The 20,139-nt window shown below is 47.1% G+C and overlaps 1 protein-coding gene across 8 annotated transcripts; it reads right to left on the bottom strand.

The window, feature by feature from the left end:
• Positions 1-278: 278 nt before the first annotated feature.
• LRRC43 (leucine rich repeat containing 43) lies at positions 279-15,282 on the bottom strand. 8 transcript variants are annotated; one of them, XM_050923926.1, is made up of 12 exons: positions 15,232-15,282; positions 14,075-14,359; positions 12,474-12,584; positions 12,135-12,274; positions 10,333-10,571; positions 8,486-8,664; positions 7,418-7,550; positions 5,419-5,558; positions 5,120-5,221; positions 4,272-4,463; positions 3,118-3,205; positions 279-504 (listed from the first exon to the last, which is right to left on the bottom strand). In XM_050923926.1, the coding sequence occupies exons 2-12, from the start codon at positions 14,231-14,233 to the stop codon at positions 377-379; spliced, it is 1,611 nt and encodes a 536-aa protein (XP_050779883.1). In that variant the 5' UTR covers positions 14,234-14,359; positions 15,232-15,282; the 3' UTR covers positions 279-376. The 8 variants fall into 8 exon arrangements, with proteins under 8 accessions (XP_050779883.1, XP_050779885.1, XP_050779880.1 ...); XM_050923928.1 differs by having other exon boundaries at positions 14,075-14,354; XM_050923923.1 differs by lacking the exon at positions 15,232-15,282 and adding an exon at positions 15,076-15,179.
• Positions 15,283-20,139: the final 4,857 nt, after the last annotated feature.

Raw genomic sequence — 20,139 nt, 5'->3', positions numbered from 1 at the left:
CAGCTCTTTTGTCAACCCTGCTGTTTCAGCCTGACTCCTTCCCAGCTGGGTCTGAGCGTCCTCTCTCCCAGGCCCGAACACATGTCTCTGAAGGGGCCTGGCTGGCTGGCTCCAGGCTCCGGGGCCTGTAACGGGGCAGATCACCCTGTTACACACCCACTGAGGTCTGGCAAAGCTCCCGTTGACTTCAGTGGGAGTCACAGCAAACTGAGCAGTCGGTGGGAGTTGACAGTCTATCAGGATTGGGCCCTACAAACACCAAGCAACCAACACCCAGCAAGCTTCACAGTTTTATTTCAGTAATTTAGACTGTAGGTTTTTTTACTGCACATATATTATGTGAAACTGCATCATCAAGCAAGTGCTTCTTATTTCTTTATTGGTGCTGGGCATCAAATGCGGCTGTCCACTGAATCAACTGAACTTGGAATTCTACTGTCAGAGGCACAGGCTGGATTTCTTGGACTTCCTTCCCTTCAGAAGATTCTTTGTTTTTTCCTTTTCCTGAGGAAAATAATTAGTCATTGTTTTTAGGAAACAACTCTAGAAAGCCCCAATACTCTGAATGTGCTGTATGTGTTCTTGAAGTTTTTGCAGTCATTCCAGTTCCTTATTACAGATCAATTTGAACATGAATTTGTTGGATAAGAATCCAACAGTGTTAAGATGCTCAATCCAGCTGGGTACAGTTTTGCTTTGTTGTTTTAGAATTACTCAGTATCCACCAGTCAAAGGAGAGAGAAGCAGAAACAGAAATTCCAAAGCACATGGAGAATCTGTTCAGAGGTCAAATGAAACCTACATGCCTCAGACTGAGAATACATCTTTCAGTGTCTGGTCAAATCATTCGTCATGGATGAGACTTCGCTCTTTCCCTTGTTGATGAGGGATCCTGATTTCTACGATAGTTTTCACTATTTGTATATATTTGTGGAATACATGATGCACACTAATTTCAGACTATGGATTATTAGCAAATCGTTCACTGTGGCTGCACCTGCATTAGCAAACTCTGTAGCTATCATTCATCACTGGTGCAGCTCCATGAGTGGCAGCAGTGGAAGCTGTACTGTAGAAGGAGCTCAGATGTATTCTGTGGGATCTATACTGCAGCTTCCACCAGTGGTGAATTACATTTACTCCCATTAGTACCAGGTTTGCGGGTATAGCTAAAGCTTTTGACTGTTCATTATCTGTAGTATGTGATTGGCCCTCTAACTCACATGACATTTCTGCTCCCTGAATGGTTGACATACTTTTTAAACAGAAGAATAGCGAATGGTGAATAATCCACTGTCCAGCATGATAATTTGTGATACAGTTCACGACACCTTCAAGATTTGTACACATTTTCATGAATCCCTGACAGTTGTCTGCACAGCCAGGAAAAACAACAAAACACAGCTAATCCCACCTTAAATTATTCCACCAGCTTTTTGAGCTCTAATAGTTCAGATCTGACTTGTGGAAATATGACCACCTCTTTGTCTATGAGCCCTCAACAACAAGCAATGGAAACCCTCATGCTACTTGCTGCAGGCTGAGCAGGGGTACAACACATTACGTCCCTAAACTTTGAAAGACAAGTATAGGCATAGTTTGACTTCTATATTTGGAGGGGCAGCTACATTCAGGCCAATGGGGTCATGTGGGGGGGAGGGGGACAAATTCCACAGCTGCCAGAAGCTTGCAGTTTGGTGGGGGCAATGCCTCCTACCCCCCGCAAACTATGCCCATGCAATCAGCTGTGCCCCTGCTCTGCCAGCCAAGGGAGAGGGCTAGCTAGCCTTAATGTGCACAGAAGTAAGGAAATGCCAAACTAAGCAAATCCCTCTGCTTAATCCCAATGGGTTTTCCAAGTCCATGATAACACACTTGGATATTTATTGTGTATCTGACTCCATCATCACTGCTGAGGCTGCAGGAGGTGATATTCCAGTAATTAAAAAAAATAAAAAGAAACCCCAGGTGCTAAGTGCTGCTTGTAACCTTTCAAGCCTTGCCTCTGCAATGGTTACAATACATTTGGGTTGTTACGAGTGACCTGACACTAGATGGACTAGCACTGTGGCCATGGCCTCCCCTATAAGGGTGAGTGGGCTGCTAGGGTGGTGACCGAGTTTAGTGCAGCGTCCAGGAGCATGAAACTTCCAGAAATGTTTAATGCTTGTTTCAAATGTGTCTCTCGTTCCATGGGGTAAGTGTCGTAGCTGGTTCAACAAACTGTCTTTTCATACAACTTTCTCTCAGGCAGGACAAGCACTGGCCAGAAAGCAGCTGGGACGCTGTCTTCTCAGACACTGGTGGGCAAAGTAAGACCTAGGGCACTGGGGAATCAGAAAGTCACCCTGAGTCTACAAGAGACTCCTCTTCCTGCAGAAATATTGCAAAGCAAGGACCTCACATCCTGTTCTCACCCTTCAGATGGGGGGGATCTGATTCACAGACAGGGAAACCAAGGCAGAGGGGTTAAGTGACTTTCCCCAGATCACACAGTCAGCAGCAGAGCTGGACAAGATGTTAAGAATATTGATGGCCAATCCTTTACTCTACAGCCTAGTGAAGTCCAGTGAAGAGGAGAGGCAGGGCTGCAAATTAGGGGACTTGGGTTCTATTCCTGACCCTGCCATGGGTTCACTGTATGAAACTGAGCAAGCCACTTCCCCTCTCTGTGCTCTGATATTACCTTTGCAAAGTGCGTTGAGATCTACAGATGAAAAAACACAATGAGATTGCTAAGTGTTAGTATATGCTATGTTAATACTAGACAACACTCCCCTATCGGCTCCGCTAGCCCGTACCATGCCCTGAATGTATATATACACACACACACATCTAGCCAGCTAGGCACCAACTGAGCAAGATACTTAAGCATGTGTCTAACTTTAAAACACATACAATCCCAGTGAGGTGAATGGAACTACTTGTGTGCTGAAAATGAGGAACGTGTTTAAGTTCCTTGCTGAATTAGAGCTATAAAGAGGCTTGTGCACAACCTATAACTGGCTGGCTGGAGGATGCTGGCGCTGCCTTGCTCATTGTGCATCTCAGTGACGCTGCCCTTCCTAGGGGCTCTCGAAATGCTGATAGCTTAGATAGCTCTACCTCTGCCATTACCTTTGGCAGCCACTGTGGTTTTCTGGCTTGCAGGATTTTCTCCCCCCGTTTTTGTTTTTTTGTTCTTGTCTTTGCTCTTCTTACCATCCTAGGGAAAAGAAGTTTGTTCTTAGTGGGAAAGGCTTCCAAGCAGCTTATGTGAAGCAAAGTTTAGCCCTGAAGTCACAATCTCCCAATTGGGACATCATGGTCACTTTCACACTGCCAGGTTATGTCGCAAGCAGAGGATTAGGATTTAAAAGGCGCTAATCAGCAGCAGGAGCTCAGCAAAGAGCCTCTGTACTCAGAAACAAGAGAGAAAGTGTCAGAAAATAGGAAAGGTCAGAGCGACTCTACAATGGAAATATTTCCCTGCAAGACCTCAGCAGCTCTTTAGGATTTATATCCTACCTAGGAGCAATGCGAGAAGGGACTTGAGTGAATGATCTTAGTATATGCAAGGGATACTGCAAACAGATCAGTTCCTCTAACATAGGACCATATTAATACCACCACCACCCAGCTCTTATCCAGCACATTTCATCAGTGAAATTGTCCATGTGGGGTATAAGGGCTTTCCCCCTTTCCTCTGAAGCATCAGGCATGTGTCAGTGCCACAGACAGGCTACAGACATCATGGACCATTGGCCATATCAGACTGGCACAATCATAGGGGCTAGTTTGGCTTTACATGGGCAAGATAATCATGAGAGGCTGTGTGTGGTACAGTCTCATCTTCAAAGTCAAAATTATGTATCTCCCTAAGGGCCCAAGCTCCTGCCGTCCTTCCTCACCAAACTGGCCCCTGCAATGAGGAAAAAACTCTGAGCTGGGGCTGCAGGATCAGGCCCCAACTGACAGCCTTCTCTCTAGGCCTATGCAGAGTACTCAGGCCAGCTGAGATTCTGCGCTTTGTGCCCTGATGCCCAGCAGCGAGGTCCTACTTCTGATGGAGAGAGTTCAAGAGGTAGCAGCTCAGGCCAAATTTTGCTCCTTGTGAAACAGCTCCAATCCTATGGGGTGTCCCACAAGCCAGGCCAATCCTCATGCTCACACATGCAGTGTGCTCCTGCTGGCAACAATGGAACCTAGTCATCCCCTGCAAGGGCAGTGTCTTGTGCTTTGCGTTATTAGCTGGGATGAGGATTTGCTGCTAATACTAGAGTGACTGGTACCTTCTCCTTAGGAGATGGGGGCTGAGTTGTTTCCTCAGTGATGAGGACCCCGAAGTCACACACCACGGCCACAAGCTGGTCACCTGTTAAGAGGCTCTCCAGATTCACATGCCCAGACCCCAGGCATCTCAAAAGAGGCGGGTCACTGCGGAGTTCGACGGGGCTTTCCTTTTTCTTTTTCTGTTTGTTGCCCTGCACAGCATGAATTTGATCATGTCCAAGAGTCACCCGCCTTAAGATCTCAGTTCATTCATCAGATATCATGATATCTTGACAACACCATCAGATCTGAGAGCCCAAGTCTGGACTTATACATGTGACACTATAACCACCCCCGCCCCGTCCAGAATGGGGATTGAGCAAAATGGCTGCATCGAAGGTCTTCATCTGAGACTGGGAAGAAGGCTCAATAGCTGGGCAAGAACTTTCAAAATAAGTGGGAGGTTTCGCATAGAAAATGAGGCCCTGATTATTACTTGGCACAGACCAGTCAAGGGACCAAGTGCTCAGTGCCTGGGGGAACAACTGAAGCTGAACACCCCCAGGGGACAGAGAAATAGACACTGTTTTGTTGTGGCTCACGTGGATATTTTTTCCGTTTGATATTTTTTAAAGCAGACTCTCTGCAACCACCTGCATCATATGGAGTAGCAGCAGATGCCCTTCTGCACCCCGAAAGGGGTCTGTGTAAGTGCACATCGTCGCTGGAAGGCTGAGCAGGGGCACAGGTTAATTAAAAGGGAACTGTGCCTGTAAGTCACACTTCCTTACTTTTCGTGTGGGTTTGCTTAGCCCCCTTAATCAGTCGTCACAACAACATCCTCCCTCCCCCCCATCTCTGTTATTACCTTACCACCGTCCTTTGGCTTCTCCTCTGCTTTTCCCTTATCTGCCTTCCCCTTCTTGCCTCCATCTTCAGCCAGAGCTGCAGCAATGGGCCATGAAAGCACCTAGCAAGATAGAACAGCCTGATTCTCATGCTGCAGTATTTGGGCTGCAAACGGCGGAAGGGATCTCAGTTTGTTACACCGGAATTAAAAAGATGCAAATACAGGGGAACATTCACATTATTGTCAGGCTTTTGAAAAGCTTGTTTCCCTCCCAGCTGGACTGTGTCCCTCCATCCCAGAGCGTGCCAAGCATTTACCTTTTCCTCGACAACAGTGACGGTGGTGCCAGCCATGAGGAAGGCTTTCAGTGCCACTAAGTCCCCAGTGACGTGTTCCTTCCTGTGGCTGCACTCAATGGTCTCAGCCCAGGGCTTCCGCGGGGTGAGGTGACTGTTTGCTAAGTGAGAAAACACAAAAGGAGCAGTGAGGCCCAACCTGACATCTCAGCTTTGCCTGCAGAGCACACAGGGGGGCAGCGCCAGCTTCCCCCACACTGCTCTGCTCTGCTCTACTCTACTGGTGTAGGAGGGAGTGGGGAGCTGGGTTTCCATGATCCTTCAGTCCTTGGGCTCTCAGCTCACACTGCCAGCATGGGAGGTGGGGGCAATGAATCCCAATTGTGGATGCTGTTTGTTAGTGATGTGGAACTTGCTTGCCAGGAACTAGACTTTGAGACCGACCAAACTCTATCACACTTGCTCTGGCGAGATCCCAGCACAGGACCAGCTGGCCACAGCCCTATAAGTAGGTGTGGCTCCATTGCAGTCAATGGGCTTACACCAGGGTTGAATTTGGCCCACTGTTTTAAATCCAGTCTGGCTACAACAGAGAAGCTCACCCATGGGGTGATCAGAGGAGAATATGATGTATAATAGAGAAACAGAGCAACTAATGGACCACTCTCTGGGATGCAGTAGAGAGCTGAGCGTGGGAGACAAGGGAAATCCCGTTACCAGAGGAGACTGGTGAGATGCACTCCTGGGTACTCAGCTAGCTGCCTAGATCAGGAGCAGCCTGAAGTCACTTTCGAGGCAGAAACGTGAGAGTGAGTGAGTGTGTTTGACGCCAGGAAGGGACAGGAGCATTTTAAGGGGAAGAACAATTCTTGTCAGGTTCTCACTTATGCCACAAAGCACAGAAACACCCACCACCCTCCAAAAAAAATAAATAAATAACTGCTCTGGCCTCCCATTAATGGCAGAACCCAGTTCAAAACTGCCCATCTCGTACAGTATTTAAAGGCCTCCCCGTGCCTTGCTCCAGCTTATATCAAGGATCTTGTCCCTCTCTCCCTTCCCATTCATCTTGCACTGGCCTCCCCTTCTGTCCCTTCCCAGGATCATTCCACTTCTGGCACAAGAGCCTGTTCCTCTGCAGCTCCTGCTATCTTGAAGAACCTCCCTGAATCTCTGCTTCATTGACTCTCCATCTCATAGGAGATCTCAGCTCTTATCTCCTTTAACTCTTAGTTTCTCTCCCACTTTGCTAGTATTTATTTTAACGTTGTGACTATGAACCCAATCCCCAAATCACTGCACGCAAATAATGCTCATTGACTTCAGCAGGAGCTCCATGCACAAAGCAGATCCAAGATTGGGCCCTGCATTCATGCTGGAACGCACAGTATGCAGGTATGATGTTATACAAAATAAAGGCCTGCTCCTGCAAACTTTTGCTCCCAGACATGGTGCTGACTGCTATGAGTAATCCCTTTGACTACTCGCAGCAGCCAGCGCTCCTCCTTGCAGAATCGAACCCTGTATCCTTTTAATAGAAACAGGGGGCACTGACAACTGAATAAATATTTTGATATTCTGTCATTCAAGGACATCAGTTTCAACTTTTTTTTTAAATTCCAGAAATTCTGTTTGGATCAGGAATTGGCCTTTTTATTTCATATTGGGCTTCTGGGGGTTCGTATGATCGGAAAGCACGGCTGTGAGCTACGCTCTGTAATTATCACACCAAATGAAATTACAGATTTGAGACACTCACTAGGGAAGTGTAAATCCTAGAATCTGATTTGTATTCACTGCATTTATCTGGAGAGCAATATCTGTCCCAGACCAGATGTCTTGCTGGAGAATATACCATCAATTAATTATTTATATTATGGCATGGTCTTCATAACGGACCTACATTATTGGAGACGTGTTAATGGCAACACATTTCCATGTAGCAGCTGATGACATTCCAGGAAGACTGATCAACACCCCAAGTTCAGTTTAAGGTAAGAATTTCTTGATTCTATGATACCTCTGTTTGCCGGAGGCTCCTGTTTATGCAAAGAAGACATAGCTGGAGATTCTGATCCTCCTGTGTCAGCACTCCCCGGTGGGCTCCCAGGGTTTGGTGTAGCCACCATTTGACTCTGATGGAATTTCATTACCTGTAACAGAAAGGCATCAAAGGTGTCTCTAGAAGGGGCCAAATTCTGGCTAAGTCTGCACACAGACACAGGTTGCAAGGGGAGAAAGGTACCTGTCTACATCCTGGCACTTCTGAAATGCCACTACACAGACTTCCTCCATCATGAGAAACATGGAAGAAGCACTGGGAGGCATGGCCAGTAGCACTGACTCCGGTGAACAGGTCTACTTAAGTCAGTGAGACAAAGTCTACATATTTAAGCACATAAACACACCCTTCTGTGCAGAATATTACTTCACTGCAGGAACAGAGTACATGGAGGCAGAGGACCTATAGGGCTGATCTCAGACAGAAGGTGGACACACATCAATACTGCCTTTGCAGCACATGTCTATGCCCATATTGTGAGATTTTAAAAAGAATACATTTGAAATTCTTGTTATTTGCCTTTTTAACTTGTAGGGTTCCCATTTTCAAGCTTATCTCCACAACCATGAAACTAACAATTTCCTTTTTTTTTTAAATGAAAGTAGAGATTCTGGTGCACTCACATGACTTCAGAATCTAGAGTTTTAAGAAAAGCAACAAATATTAAAAAAAACATAATAAAAATCTCAAGAACTGGCACATTCCCCCAAATGGTCTCTGAAGCACGACAGCTGGGCACACTCCGAAGTGAAAGGGGAAGTTAGCTTCCATGGCCAACTCAATCCTTGGGCTCTTTATTGAGACTTCCAAACGGCGGCCAGTTGCAGGGATGTGTTTTTTGTGATGTTGACAGGGGCTGCTGAGAACTCACCAAACTCATTTCATACAAGCCAGCTAACAACTTTCAGTCATTAATAACCTGGGCTATGTTACACCAATAACCTGGAAGTAAAAGTCTTGTGAATCCCTCTTACCAACCACCTCCTACTTCCCTTTATATATATTTTAACTCATTTGAAAATAGACTTCAGCATTGTTAGTGTCCTCGGCTTTCTCCCTCTCCACAAACTCGTATGTCACATAGTAGCTGTGAGTGATCACCGGAGACTCTGGGCTGCTTTCCAGCTCCTCTAGCTTGATGGGGTTGGGGATGCCTTTGATTTTCCCAACACTCACCACCAGTTGTGCTTTATTCACAATGAGATCTAAGAGGAAGACAATCCAGCCATCAAGTTACAATGTACATTCTCCAGGGTGCAATTTGAGATACCGTAGCAAAGCAAATTAGGAAACTAAAGAGTCAAATATTTTAGTAGAAGGGCTGTTTGGCAGGGGGGACTCCTCTAAGATCTGTATACACTGCAGTTGAGAGTTGTGACTGCAGTAAGTGTAGACACATCTGAGCTAGCTAGGTGAGAACATAGCCTAGTTCCACCAACTAGCAACCAATTTAGTTCCCAGGGGGAGGGATAGGTCAGTGGTTTGAGCATTGGCCTGCTAAAACCAGGATTGTGAGTTCAATCCTTGACGGGGCCATTTGGGGATTGGTCCCGCTTTGAGCAGGGGGTTGGATAGATGACCTCCTGAGGTCCTTTCTAACCCTGAAATTCTATGATTCCATTAATGCCAAGGCAACCATTGGCCACAGGGGGTCACTCAAAAGCCATGCAAAGAGCTCCCTTTCCCCAGGTGATGGGCTTGCTGCCTTCACAGCTCTATTTTAGCCTTCCAAGCCCTCATTCAGGAAAACAAGTTAAGTGCTGTCCTGAACAGGGGCCTTAACAAGGGGCTTTCCTTCTGAGGGAACCTTCCAAACATCTGACTTTAAATACAATCAAGGAGATTTAAGCACATGCTTCATTATTCACACACTGAAAGTTAAACATATGTACACATTTTCTTGAATCAGGGTCCCAAATCACCAGCATAGAGCAGCAACCTTGAGTGGGAAAGGCCTGATCTAAAATCAAACACAAGCCTAGGCAATAAGGGCTTGCTCATGCTCAGCCCAGCTGATTTGATTTCCCTTGCAGGGAGGCCATAATGCAGAACTGGAGACAGCATCTCCCTTGGATGTCAAAAGACTGATGTCACAAAGAGAGAAAAGTATGATTTTAATCACAACTGGGATGTGGGTCTGAAAGCCAAGAACTGCAGATCTTTGTCTGATTAACAGTTAAAGACCAAATTCTCTCTCTCGAGGTTTTTATAAGGCTGTCCATTGCCATGGTGCCCATTCTGGGATGCATGAGCAAATGGAATGGTATCAATGGAAGCTGTGCATGCACAATGCAGATAGATTCTTCACCCAGGAATATAGAGAAATAATAGCAATAATGAAGATTACCTAGCTCTCACATAGTGCCTTTCATCTGTAGTTCTCAAAGCACTTCACAAAGGAGGTCAGTAAATATCATTATCCCCATTTTGCATATAGCTAATACTAGCTGAGAGAAATAATTGGTTGTATAAAGTTTTCTCAACCATCTTCAATCTTGCCCATATATAAGAATTTAAAAGAGTTTTAGATGATACATCAAGACTCTTAACATTTAATGGAATTAAACAGAATGATCATACTTAGTACTTACAGATATTTATAATTAGACATCAGTTAATTAATCCTCACAGCCCATCCCCATGAGATAAATATGTGGGAACAATTATACTAATTTGACAGATGGGTAAATTAAGGCAGAGAAAAAGGGGACTAACTTGATCACAAGCAAACAGGAAGCCATCAATGGGTCTAGAATGAAAACAGAGGACCCCTGACTCCCAGTCCCATACTTAATACGCTATCTCAAGCTGCCTTTTTAAAACAAATAAAGATTGCAGATTACTACAGATATATTTACACAATAAAGTCTTACCTGACTTGCTAGACAGACCATGGAACTGATGCTTCTCATCAGGCGATATGTTCCTGTCGTCCAGTATACAGAGTTTGGGCAGGCTGTCTATTACACAACCTCTGTAGCCAGGAATGAGCACTAGTGGATTACCCTGGAGCACAAGCGTTCTGAGCCTCCACAGAGTAGCCAGTTTAGAGACTATGCTCATCAGATCCGTAAAATTATTAAAACTTAGGTCAAGAGAGAGAAGATTTGGCCTAAAAGAGAACAGAACAGTGTTAGGGTGTGTAACAAGCAGTATTCAGGTCAGTATATAGGGCCCAGCCTGGAGTCTTAAGCAAAGCTCTCATTGAAATCAATTAACCAAAGGCATTTTACTTGGACCACTGTATGGTAACAACTTGGAAATGCAGGAACCTGGGAACCCACAAGTTACATTCTCATATGCTACTGACAAACCCCTAAGCCCTCCAGGCCATCACTGGCATGCTACACACAGGACAGCTAGCTAGCATTCAGTATCCTTTCCTAGCACAGGGTCTAATCCACAGGCCCTTATTCAGGCAAGACTTATTAAAGACTTCAGCATGTTCCCCTTGGAAAATGCGGATTGAAACAGGAACAGGAATTGCCATACAATCAGAGCCATGCTCCACTCAGTCCCGTATCCTGTCTCTGACAGTGGCCAGGACCAACTGCTTCAGAGGAAAGTGCACAATTAGTGAATAATTATAAATAACCTACACTGTTCATGGTTGGTTTGTGCCCTGAAGTATTTAATCTCTAAACTAATTCAATGCACCCTGCTTGCTATAGCTATTAAGACATAAAAGACAACAGGCTAACTCAGGTGTGTGAGCAGATCCTACAAGGGTGCTTTCCATTAGCAACTTTAACTGCAGCTGTGTGTCACTCTTCAGGGCAACCACACCTGTATTTCCTCTCAGTGGTCCTACAGGGCACCTAATCTCAGGCTTCCAGGTCCCCAGCCATTGCCTTTCTAGGTGGAGACCTGCATCCATCTCCCTTCTGACCGGGGTATTTCCAGGCTGCACAGTTCCCTGCCTACCCTGGGTTAATCCCAGCATAGCCAGGCTGCCCAAGGACACCTGATGGCTTTCTCTTCAGAGATAGTTAACAGGTGCCACAGGTTAGAAGGTACCACACAGCACTTCCTATACAAGCCTACTTTATTCTTAAGGCAAAAACACTATGGAGAAAATATAATAAAAACAAGAACCTACACGCATACTAATAAGCTTGCCAGAGATCACCCCAGCCCCAACCAGGCTCTGGCAGGAGCAGTTCTTCAATACTCCATCTGTGGGATTTCCTTTGCAGTCACAATTTCATCAGTGCTTCAGCTCAGAAAAGACATATGGTTTTATGTGGCCACAGCAGGCCAAGTCCTTCCAACCCTCCCCTAAGGATTAGGGCCCTCCATGGACCAGGGGTCCTGTGTATTTGCTCGATCACAAAAGGGCCCTGAGCCAGTTTAAAACCAGGCTATTTATCCAAAAGTCTTTTCTTCGTCTGTTGGTCCTTGGAGAATCCACTTTGAATTAGCACATGCAGCTTCTCCAGGAGGTGGCTTCAAATGGCTGACAACAGAGGAAGTACATTAGCATCCTCCTTCCTACTAGAGAAGGTACAGATAATTCCACCGTAACATGTACACAATTGTGTTTTTAATGCAATGGGCCCCCAAAGGTATTAACCCTACTTCAATAAGGTTTTGTTTAGTTCCATCAGATTTGTTCAGGATATTGTAATATTGTCAGGCAGTCATGCTATGGTCCTTCTTCAGTGTTGGGAGTTACCAGAATTCTGCTGTGAGATATTTATCCTCTGAAGAGCCTAGCAGCCTGTTGTAGCCCAGCCCCAAATGCTGGAGCTCTGGAGGTGGGCGAGAACACAGATCCTGCAAACCGACAATCTCATTGCCACAGAGCTCCAAGACCTGCCAGGGAAAGGTGGAGCAACAGTTATTGGGGGAGGGAAATGATGCTCTGTAGGTTTTAAGTGTCTTTTTCTATGTGTTCCTTTAACTGTAGCCCATTATGGTTCATTCAGTCCATCCTAGGCAGAAGAGAGACTCACCTCAACACACCTTCTCTGTCTGACCTCCCAAAGAAAGAGTCAGGAACCTGCTTATTTACCTTCAGTGTTCTAGGAAGGTGGGCAGAGTTTATTCTGCTGATTTGATTGGCACTGAGTATGAGCTCTTCCAGGTTATGAAACTTCAACAAATTTTTATCAACTTCATTTACCTGGAAAGAGATTCACATTAACCTTCTGTCAGCTGTCTCTGAAGCACAGATGTATCTTAGCATGACAATACAGCACACAGGGCAACATCAGTGCCTGATTCTATGGTCCTCACAAAGGCAAAACTCCCACTGGCTTCCAGGAAGATTTCTCTGATTTCCTCTAATTCAACCTGTTCAGGTTGCTTTACCGTAGCATCCAAGTGCCTAAGTACATTTGTTTTACCTGAATAAGAACTGCAGGATCACACCCATATTTTGTACAAATTGTGGGGCTGATCTTGAGAGGCACTGGTCACTTGCAGCTCCCTGATTTCACCGGAGGCTTTGCGTGCTCAGCACGTCAGAGGATCAGGCCCTAGAGCTCCTAAAATGATTCTCAGAATTACAAAACAGAGTTATACAAGGTGGCAGCAGAGGGATTGAGAGGCAGATGAAACATGGAACATGGTGGAGAGTGAATGAGGTGAAAGGACACCTGGAGGCACTCTGATCATTACTGATCATTGGTTCTCTTCCTCGCTAGGAATAGGCAGGCATACAACCAGAGCTTAGGGGGTGCAGCATCTACAGCAGTTTCATCCCCTCTCCGGTATATTTACTTGATAATCTGAACAGGAAACAGATCCAGCCTCCCCACCCCTTCTGCCAAGTCTAAATGAGTCTTCAGACAACTTCTAACATGACTTGAGCCTTGTATCAGGAAAGCCCTAAGGAAATGCTTAAAGCCTCCCATATTCAGGGCAGCATTTAAACACGTGCTTAATTCCCAGTGCATTCAATGGGACACAAACATATGCGTACAGTTACGTACGTGCTGAAGTGCTGTCCTGAAGAGGGGTGTTTTCCTCAGTCAAGGCCTTAATGCTGGACTTTTCTTACAGATAAATAAATGGGATGAAAAATATCACCACCTCTGTTGGGATGGGTTTGCTGATATTACTGAGACATGTTTGAATACTGTAAGAAATATAGTGATAACATTGTTTCTGGAAAGTTCTCGTGAGATGTATTTTTTACACCTTGCCCATCACAAAGAGGATACGATATTCAGGTTTGATTTGTTTTTTTAGAACAGGACGGTTGTGGCAGCATCTTATCAGAGCACAAATCTGTGAAGAAAGGGGCTGAATTTCAGCTATAACACTTAGCCCTCACACAGCACTGGGCAGTGAAAGCCATTGAACAAAACTGTAAACCCTGTATAAAACTGGAAACCACTTCAAGCCAGGGGATACTCACCCCAAGCTTCAGCACCCTGGGCAACAGCTGGATATTAACTAAGGAACACTTACAGCTCTTCTGTGAGATAGGAACACAGTAGCATCTACTTTATATCTGGAAACTGAGGCAGAAAGGCTACGTGTCTTGGCTAAGACCACAGGGAGGCAATGTCAGAGCTGGGATGAACACAGGAGTTCCTGGCTCCCAATCTTACACTCAATCTTTCTCTACATTTTAACAATAGTGACGCTCCCGCTGGTTGAACTCACTCCTTTATCCACTATCCTTAAGGACCTGAAGAACAAGAAGATGAAGTTGTCCCGGATAAGCTGCGGCGATTGTACTGCCAACTCCCTCAGGTGCTGGTCCTCGGGGCTGCAGTCAGGTGGCAGAGCCCAGGGGGAGTCCTGGCTGCTCACAAACTCCATTAAGGTTTCCAGGCTCTCTTCGCTGGGAGTTCCAATTTGCTGGTGCTGGGCTGTGCCTGCATCTGCCTCTCTCTGGGCTGCATTTCCTCCAGGTTTCCTTTTCCTTAATTCGAAACGGGACCTGTTCTACACAGGACAGAAGAGGGGAGGGAAGCGCATGTGCAGAGGAATGAGGGCAAACTGAGACCTTCTGTGGCTCTGGGCCTGGGAGGCTCCGCCTCCTGGGGATAAAAGGGCTGGTCCTATTTAAAAACCAAATTTAAACCACTTGAAATGTCTAGGTCCATTCCCCACCTCCATATGCACATAGGCCTCCATGTGTCATAGGATGTTCCCAGCTCCTTGAGCGTTTAGTCTGCGGAACATCTGGCCCCAAGGGGCCATTGCAGCATCCGGAGGTGTGTGTTTGGGTCTCAGCCTCATACCGCACTGGGCCTGTGTCACGCCAGCACCTCGCTGGGAACGTGCTGGCCTGGCCTTGTGGCAGCGTGAAGTGATGCTGCTGCAGCTATCTAGGCTGTAAACTCCTGGGCACAGGGACCCAGCTGCAAAGACACCAACAGGCTGTGGCCGCTATGCTGAACCCCACGCCAATGTCCTGGGCAGACGCTCCCACACCTCAGACCCAGCTCCCATTGGAGCCAGGGCAAAGGCTGCTGGGGGCACTGCCGACCCCCCACCCCTTTTCTCCAGGCCCTGCCCATGCACCAAGCTCCCAGTCTGGCAGGACCAGGAGCTGCCCCCTCTGTGTCTCTCTGACTTGGGGGGGGTCTCTGACCCCCATGCGCCCCCCCCCCGCCAGGGGGAGCTGCGCAGGGGCTGGGGTGCGAGGGAGCCCGCACCCAGCTGCCGGCGCCGCAGGGGAACTCCCCCAGGCCCAGCCGGCGGAGATGCTCCCGGAAGGCGGCGGAGGCGCTGAGGCCGCCCATGGCCGGAGCCCCGCATGTGCGGGCAGGGGCCTGCGGCAGCACCGCGTCCCCGGTTGCTAGGAGACTGACCTGGTTGCTGGGTAACAAGCACCAGTGGCGCGCGCTCCACACGCCCCGCTCGGCTGCGGCCCCGGGGAGGCAGCGCCAGAAGTGCCGGCTGCCTCCAGGCCACCGTATTGCACCCCCCCGCCCCGCCGCCTCCACAGCACGTGCGCGGGCCCAGCCAGCCCCACAGCCCCGCGCGCGCAGAGTCTCTGCACGCGCATTACCACCCTGGCGGCTGGAACAGCTGGGTGGGGTGGGGGTGCTGGAAGCCATTGAACCAAACTAAACCCTGCTGCATATGAGGGAAACCGCTTCAAGCCAGGGGGTGCAGGAGCGCCCCCAAGTTCCAGCATCTTTGTTTTAATCAGAGACTATCAGGGTTGGAGGGGACCTCAGGATGTCATCTGATCTAGCCCACCCTCCTGCTCAAGGCAGGCCCAATGCCCAGATTTTTGCAACCACAACACCTCTGTGCACCTTGCGATTGCAGCAGATCTGCATGCGGCACAGCCAACACACACGTGCACAGACACTGTTGTTACCGAAAAATTGGGTTTGCCTAGCTGAGAGCCAATTAACAGCCTGACAGGGATAAGGAAAAATGCTTTATTTTGCAGAAAAAGGAGAGCCTGTACCTTGGTACAGAAGACTTTGTTTTACACAAATTTTACAAACCTTTTATACACATTTAGACAAAGACCCTTGCGTGTTAATACTTGATTGGTAAGTGTAAAATTTTATGTTTTTTTAATTTAAGTAGAACTAACTGGTTTGGAGCAGGATCTTCTTGCCTTGAGGCAGAGGAAAAGAGATAGTGCAAAAATGCAAGCTACTGTGTTTATGAGCAGTACTTACTTCCCCCCCTCACCTACTGGCCGCTTGTAATTTATTAAGGGGGGGTTAGCCAGCTTTTACACTGTCATCACAACACATCTGCATCCGCAGTGTGTCTGCACACACATTGACACCGCAATGTATCTGCAAAACAGCTGTGTGTACAACAGCCTGCGTAGGTACTCTGTGTATGTATTTCAGCACTTGCTCAGCTGTGTATTCCTCCACGTGAAGTGTACAGTTACACTCTCACCTCCAGTGGAATTGTTTATTGCAGTATCTACATTACATGTAGGGAACTGTCCAGTGAAGGAATCAAAGACCTTTTGAAGATTGGTTGGTTGCTTGTTTATGAAGTGATTGCAAATGCTGCAGCAATTACTGAGCATGAGAGCCATAGAGCTTGAGGGAGCAGGACTTCACAAAGGGCTGGAAGCTATGGAGTAGCTTAAATGATGTGCCACAAAATGATTGGCCAATAAATACAAATGTGAAAATATATGGGGTGGGGAGAATACATTCCCTGGCAGGGAGGTTATTAAACAGCTGGATCCAGGGTAGAGGTCAATTAGGTGATTTGCTCTGGCTTTTCCCTTGCAATTAAATCAAGGTTTATAGGACTGTAGTAAAATACTGCAGAGCAAATGGACACAGTATTGACAACGTCCACCTGTGGCATCCATTCCCCCTTCCAGCCTCCCTCCTCCCGCTACTGTAATTTGACCAGTGGTATTGCTGTACTTGTGGGGACACGGGTTGGCTAATCACACACATGCTGTGGGGAATATAACATGTACTGCTTGTAGCTTCAAAAACACATGTGCTCAAGTAGCAGCAGTGGCAGAGCAGGTTTTACAACCTGGGGGCAGTGGTTAGTGGAATGGAGAATAAGCCTGCCCCACACTCACCTGGCAGTAACGGCTCTTGGGCCTGACTCTCCATGCTGGACATTGTGATCTGGTGCATTGGGTCGCAGTGCTATTCAGATTTGGACTGGCCACTCTTCCATCATGATGGAGGGAAGGCCAGGTCAAATTTAATCAAGTGGCACTGTAACACTGTAAAAGGGTCCCTATGCACCACATTGTAATGGTCAGAGTGGGAACTCTGGAAGTTCTTAATTAATAGTAAAATGAATACTCTAGCTTGTGAGCTGCAAAAATTCCCCTCTTTAAGGATTTTTCAAACAAGCTTTTACTTACCCGTAAATGCCAGATCAGTTTTCAATTGCTCTGCTGTACATAGGGACTACACAGGGGAACATTGTACCTCCTATTTAGGTGGCTCTCCAGGACAGATGCTGATCTGTCACCTTATCAGCATGACAGAGCATTGATTAGTGCAGATAGCTATGGAAAGGATGTGCAAAGGGAGCCACCTACACACGAGATAGTGGTCTAGGGTGGAAGAACCATGCAAATAGCTTATCCCCAGTTGACTGAAATGTAACGAATCCTGCTATTCATCTCTGAGAAGATGAAACACCAAAGAGCATCGGTAGCATGGAGAGATTTTCTGGATCAGAGCCAGTTATTTATTATGTCTTACCAGTGCTCATCAGGGTCCTGTTCATCGACCAGGACTCCACTGCACATGGTGCTGTACAAACATCAAACAATAAAATGGTTCCTCCTCCAAAGAGTTTACAATCTAAGTACAAGACAAGAGACAACAGATGATACAGTGCAGACAGATGGGGGAGTGCAAGGAAACACCGAGACACCATTGGTCAGGATGATAAGCAGTGGTCCCACCACACCTGCAGCCTAATTATTGTCAAATTTTAGGTTGGAGAGTTGCGGGGGGAATTGGAGGAGGATGAAGAGGCAGCTTTGCAAATGTTTTCAGGGAGTTTCACCCAAGTGCTGGTTTGAAAAGTTAACAAGAGTGTGATGGAGGCTGGTTTCAGGGGCTGATCAGAGGCAGGAGTCGACAGCTTGCTCATGAATGAGAGGTGTTGGGTAGGGTGGAGATAGGCCGGGTAGGGCCTTGGAAGTGAAGCCAAGCAGCAGAAGAGGTGTGTTTCGATGGTTCATGGTCTGTACATTGTGAAATGAAGGACGTGCAGGATGCCCATAGAGTGGATGGAAAATAATTTAACAGCCTGAGCACACAACATCTTTACTCACTTCCCCATCTTCCCAGCTCAGACCTGCCCTGTTGAATTACAGGCACTCCTCTACTTCCCCAGCTCAGACTTGCCCTGTTGAATTACAGGCCCTCCTCTGCTTCCCCGGCTCAGACCTGCCCTGTTGAATTACAGGCACTCCTCTGCTTCCCCGGCTCAGACCTGTCTGCAGCACTGGGAGATCTCTCGCTTTCCCCTCTCAGAAAGAGAGGGGCTGGTCCAGTGGTTAGGGCACTGCCCAGGAGACCAAGGTTCAATTCCTTTGTGTGTCACCTTGGACAAATCAGTTAGGCCCAGATCCTCAAAGGTTTTTAAGTTTCCAACTTCCATTGATTTCAATGACCTTAGCTTCTCTGTAACTCAGTTCCCCACCAGCAAAACAGGGAGAATAGCAATGCCCTGCTTCACATGGGTGTTGGGAGGTTATGTGTGTTACAGAGTGTGAGAGTCTCAAGTGGGGGAACTTAGAAGTACCTTAGATAGCTATTCTTGCTGTGCTCTGCTGCCTGGGTCAGATGGGCTCACATGATGGGTGCCCATAGGCCACTGGTTGGTCCAACTGAGCTCTTAATCTGGCAAAGTAGAACAGCTGCACCCAAAAAGTTTGTGAGCCACCATCCTAAAGCATTAATCCGGCAGCTTGAAAAATGCCAGCACACTGAGTTAAAGCCTCATAACTTACGTTAGCACAGCACAAGATAAGAAGAGTTACAGCCTTGTTTTTTCTTGTATTGGTGTTACTTCTGAGCAGGTCTCTAACACACATTCCTCACATGGTCTTTCTTGGACATAGCCCTCACCCATCTCAACATTCACTCTTCTGTGGAACAGTTCATTTGCTCACGTTTCTTCTTTGTTGCCCAACAGTTGTGCCACACATTAACACTGAATGGGGCCACCGTTGTACAGATGTTCTCTTTTAATCTTTCTGATATCTCCCTGTCACATATTACGCCACTTAACTCTGTCAATTTGAGCCAGGTATCTTATTATCCTAGCTCTTATTTCATCCTCCATTTCCTCATTTTCCAGGATTCTGGAACCCAGATACTTTAAACGTCATGTTTTTGGTATTTTCTGCCAATCTAGTTTCAGGGATAATTCTTCAGTGTTCACGTTATTGAAATTATAGACCACATACCTGACCCCAAGACTGGCAATCAGTTGGACTCTGAGCATGTGAGCAAGAGTCACCATCTAGGCATCTAAGGAAGAGGATTCTGTGTCCGTGGCTATTATCCTGACTTCAGTTGTGACCAGTCTCTGATGGGGTAAAAAAACCCAAACCAAAACAACAAAAACCCCAGAATGCAGCTGGCCAATTGTGCACTGGGGGAGCAGGGGCGGCTCCAGGCACCAGCACACCAAGCGTGTGCCTGGGCGGCAAGCCATGGGGGGTGGGCACTCTGCCGGTCGCCGCGAGGGTGGCAGGCAGGTTGCCTTCGGCGGCATGCCTGCGGAGGGTCCGCTGGTCCTGTGGCTTCAGTGGACCTCCCGCAGACTGCCGCCGAATCCGCGGAACTGGGGACCTCTGGCAGGCAAGCCGCCAAAGGCAGCCTGCCTGCTGTGCTTGGGGCGGCAAAATACCTAGAGCCGCCCCTGTGGGGGAGAAATGCCTTCCTGACCCTGCAGTAATTTCATCACCTTACACCAAGGTAACAGAGAGACTATTTTCCTGTTCTACTTTGTGTCCCTTTTCTTTAGAAATTTCTGGTCTCTTGAGGCCATTTCTTCAGTTCTCCTTTCCTGGATCTGTGTGAGCACATACTCAGAAACCGTCCTTTTGGAGATAATCTCACTGAGTGAGGTATTTCCCAAGGAGCTCTGGAGTTTTGCTTTCCCCTTCATAAGTACGTCAGGCCTTCAGTTTTGGGTCACATTTTCTGATTTGGGGTAAATGGAAAGTCTTGATCAAGTTGACACTAAAGAAAAAGTTCTTGCTTTCTTGCCTTCCACCATCTCTCACCTCA

This window comes from Gopherus flavomarginatus, chromosome 15 (genome assembly GCF_025201925.1).
Source record: "Gopherus flavomarginatus isolate rGopFla2 chromosome 15, rGopFla2.mat.asm, whole genome shotgun sequence".
NCBI lineage: Eukaryota > Metazoa > Chordata > Testudines > Testudinidae > Gopherus > Gopherus flavomarginatus.
This window is presented reverse-complemented; position numbering and strand designations above follow the sequence as displayed.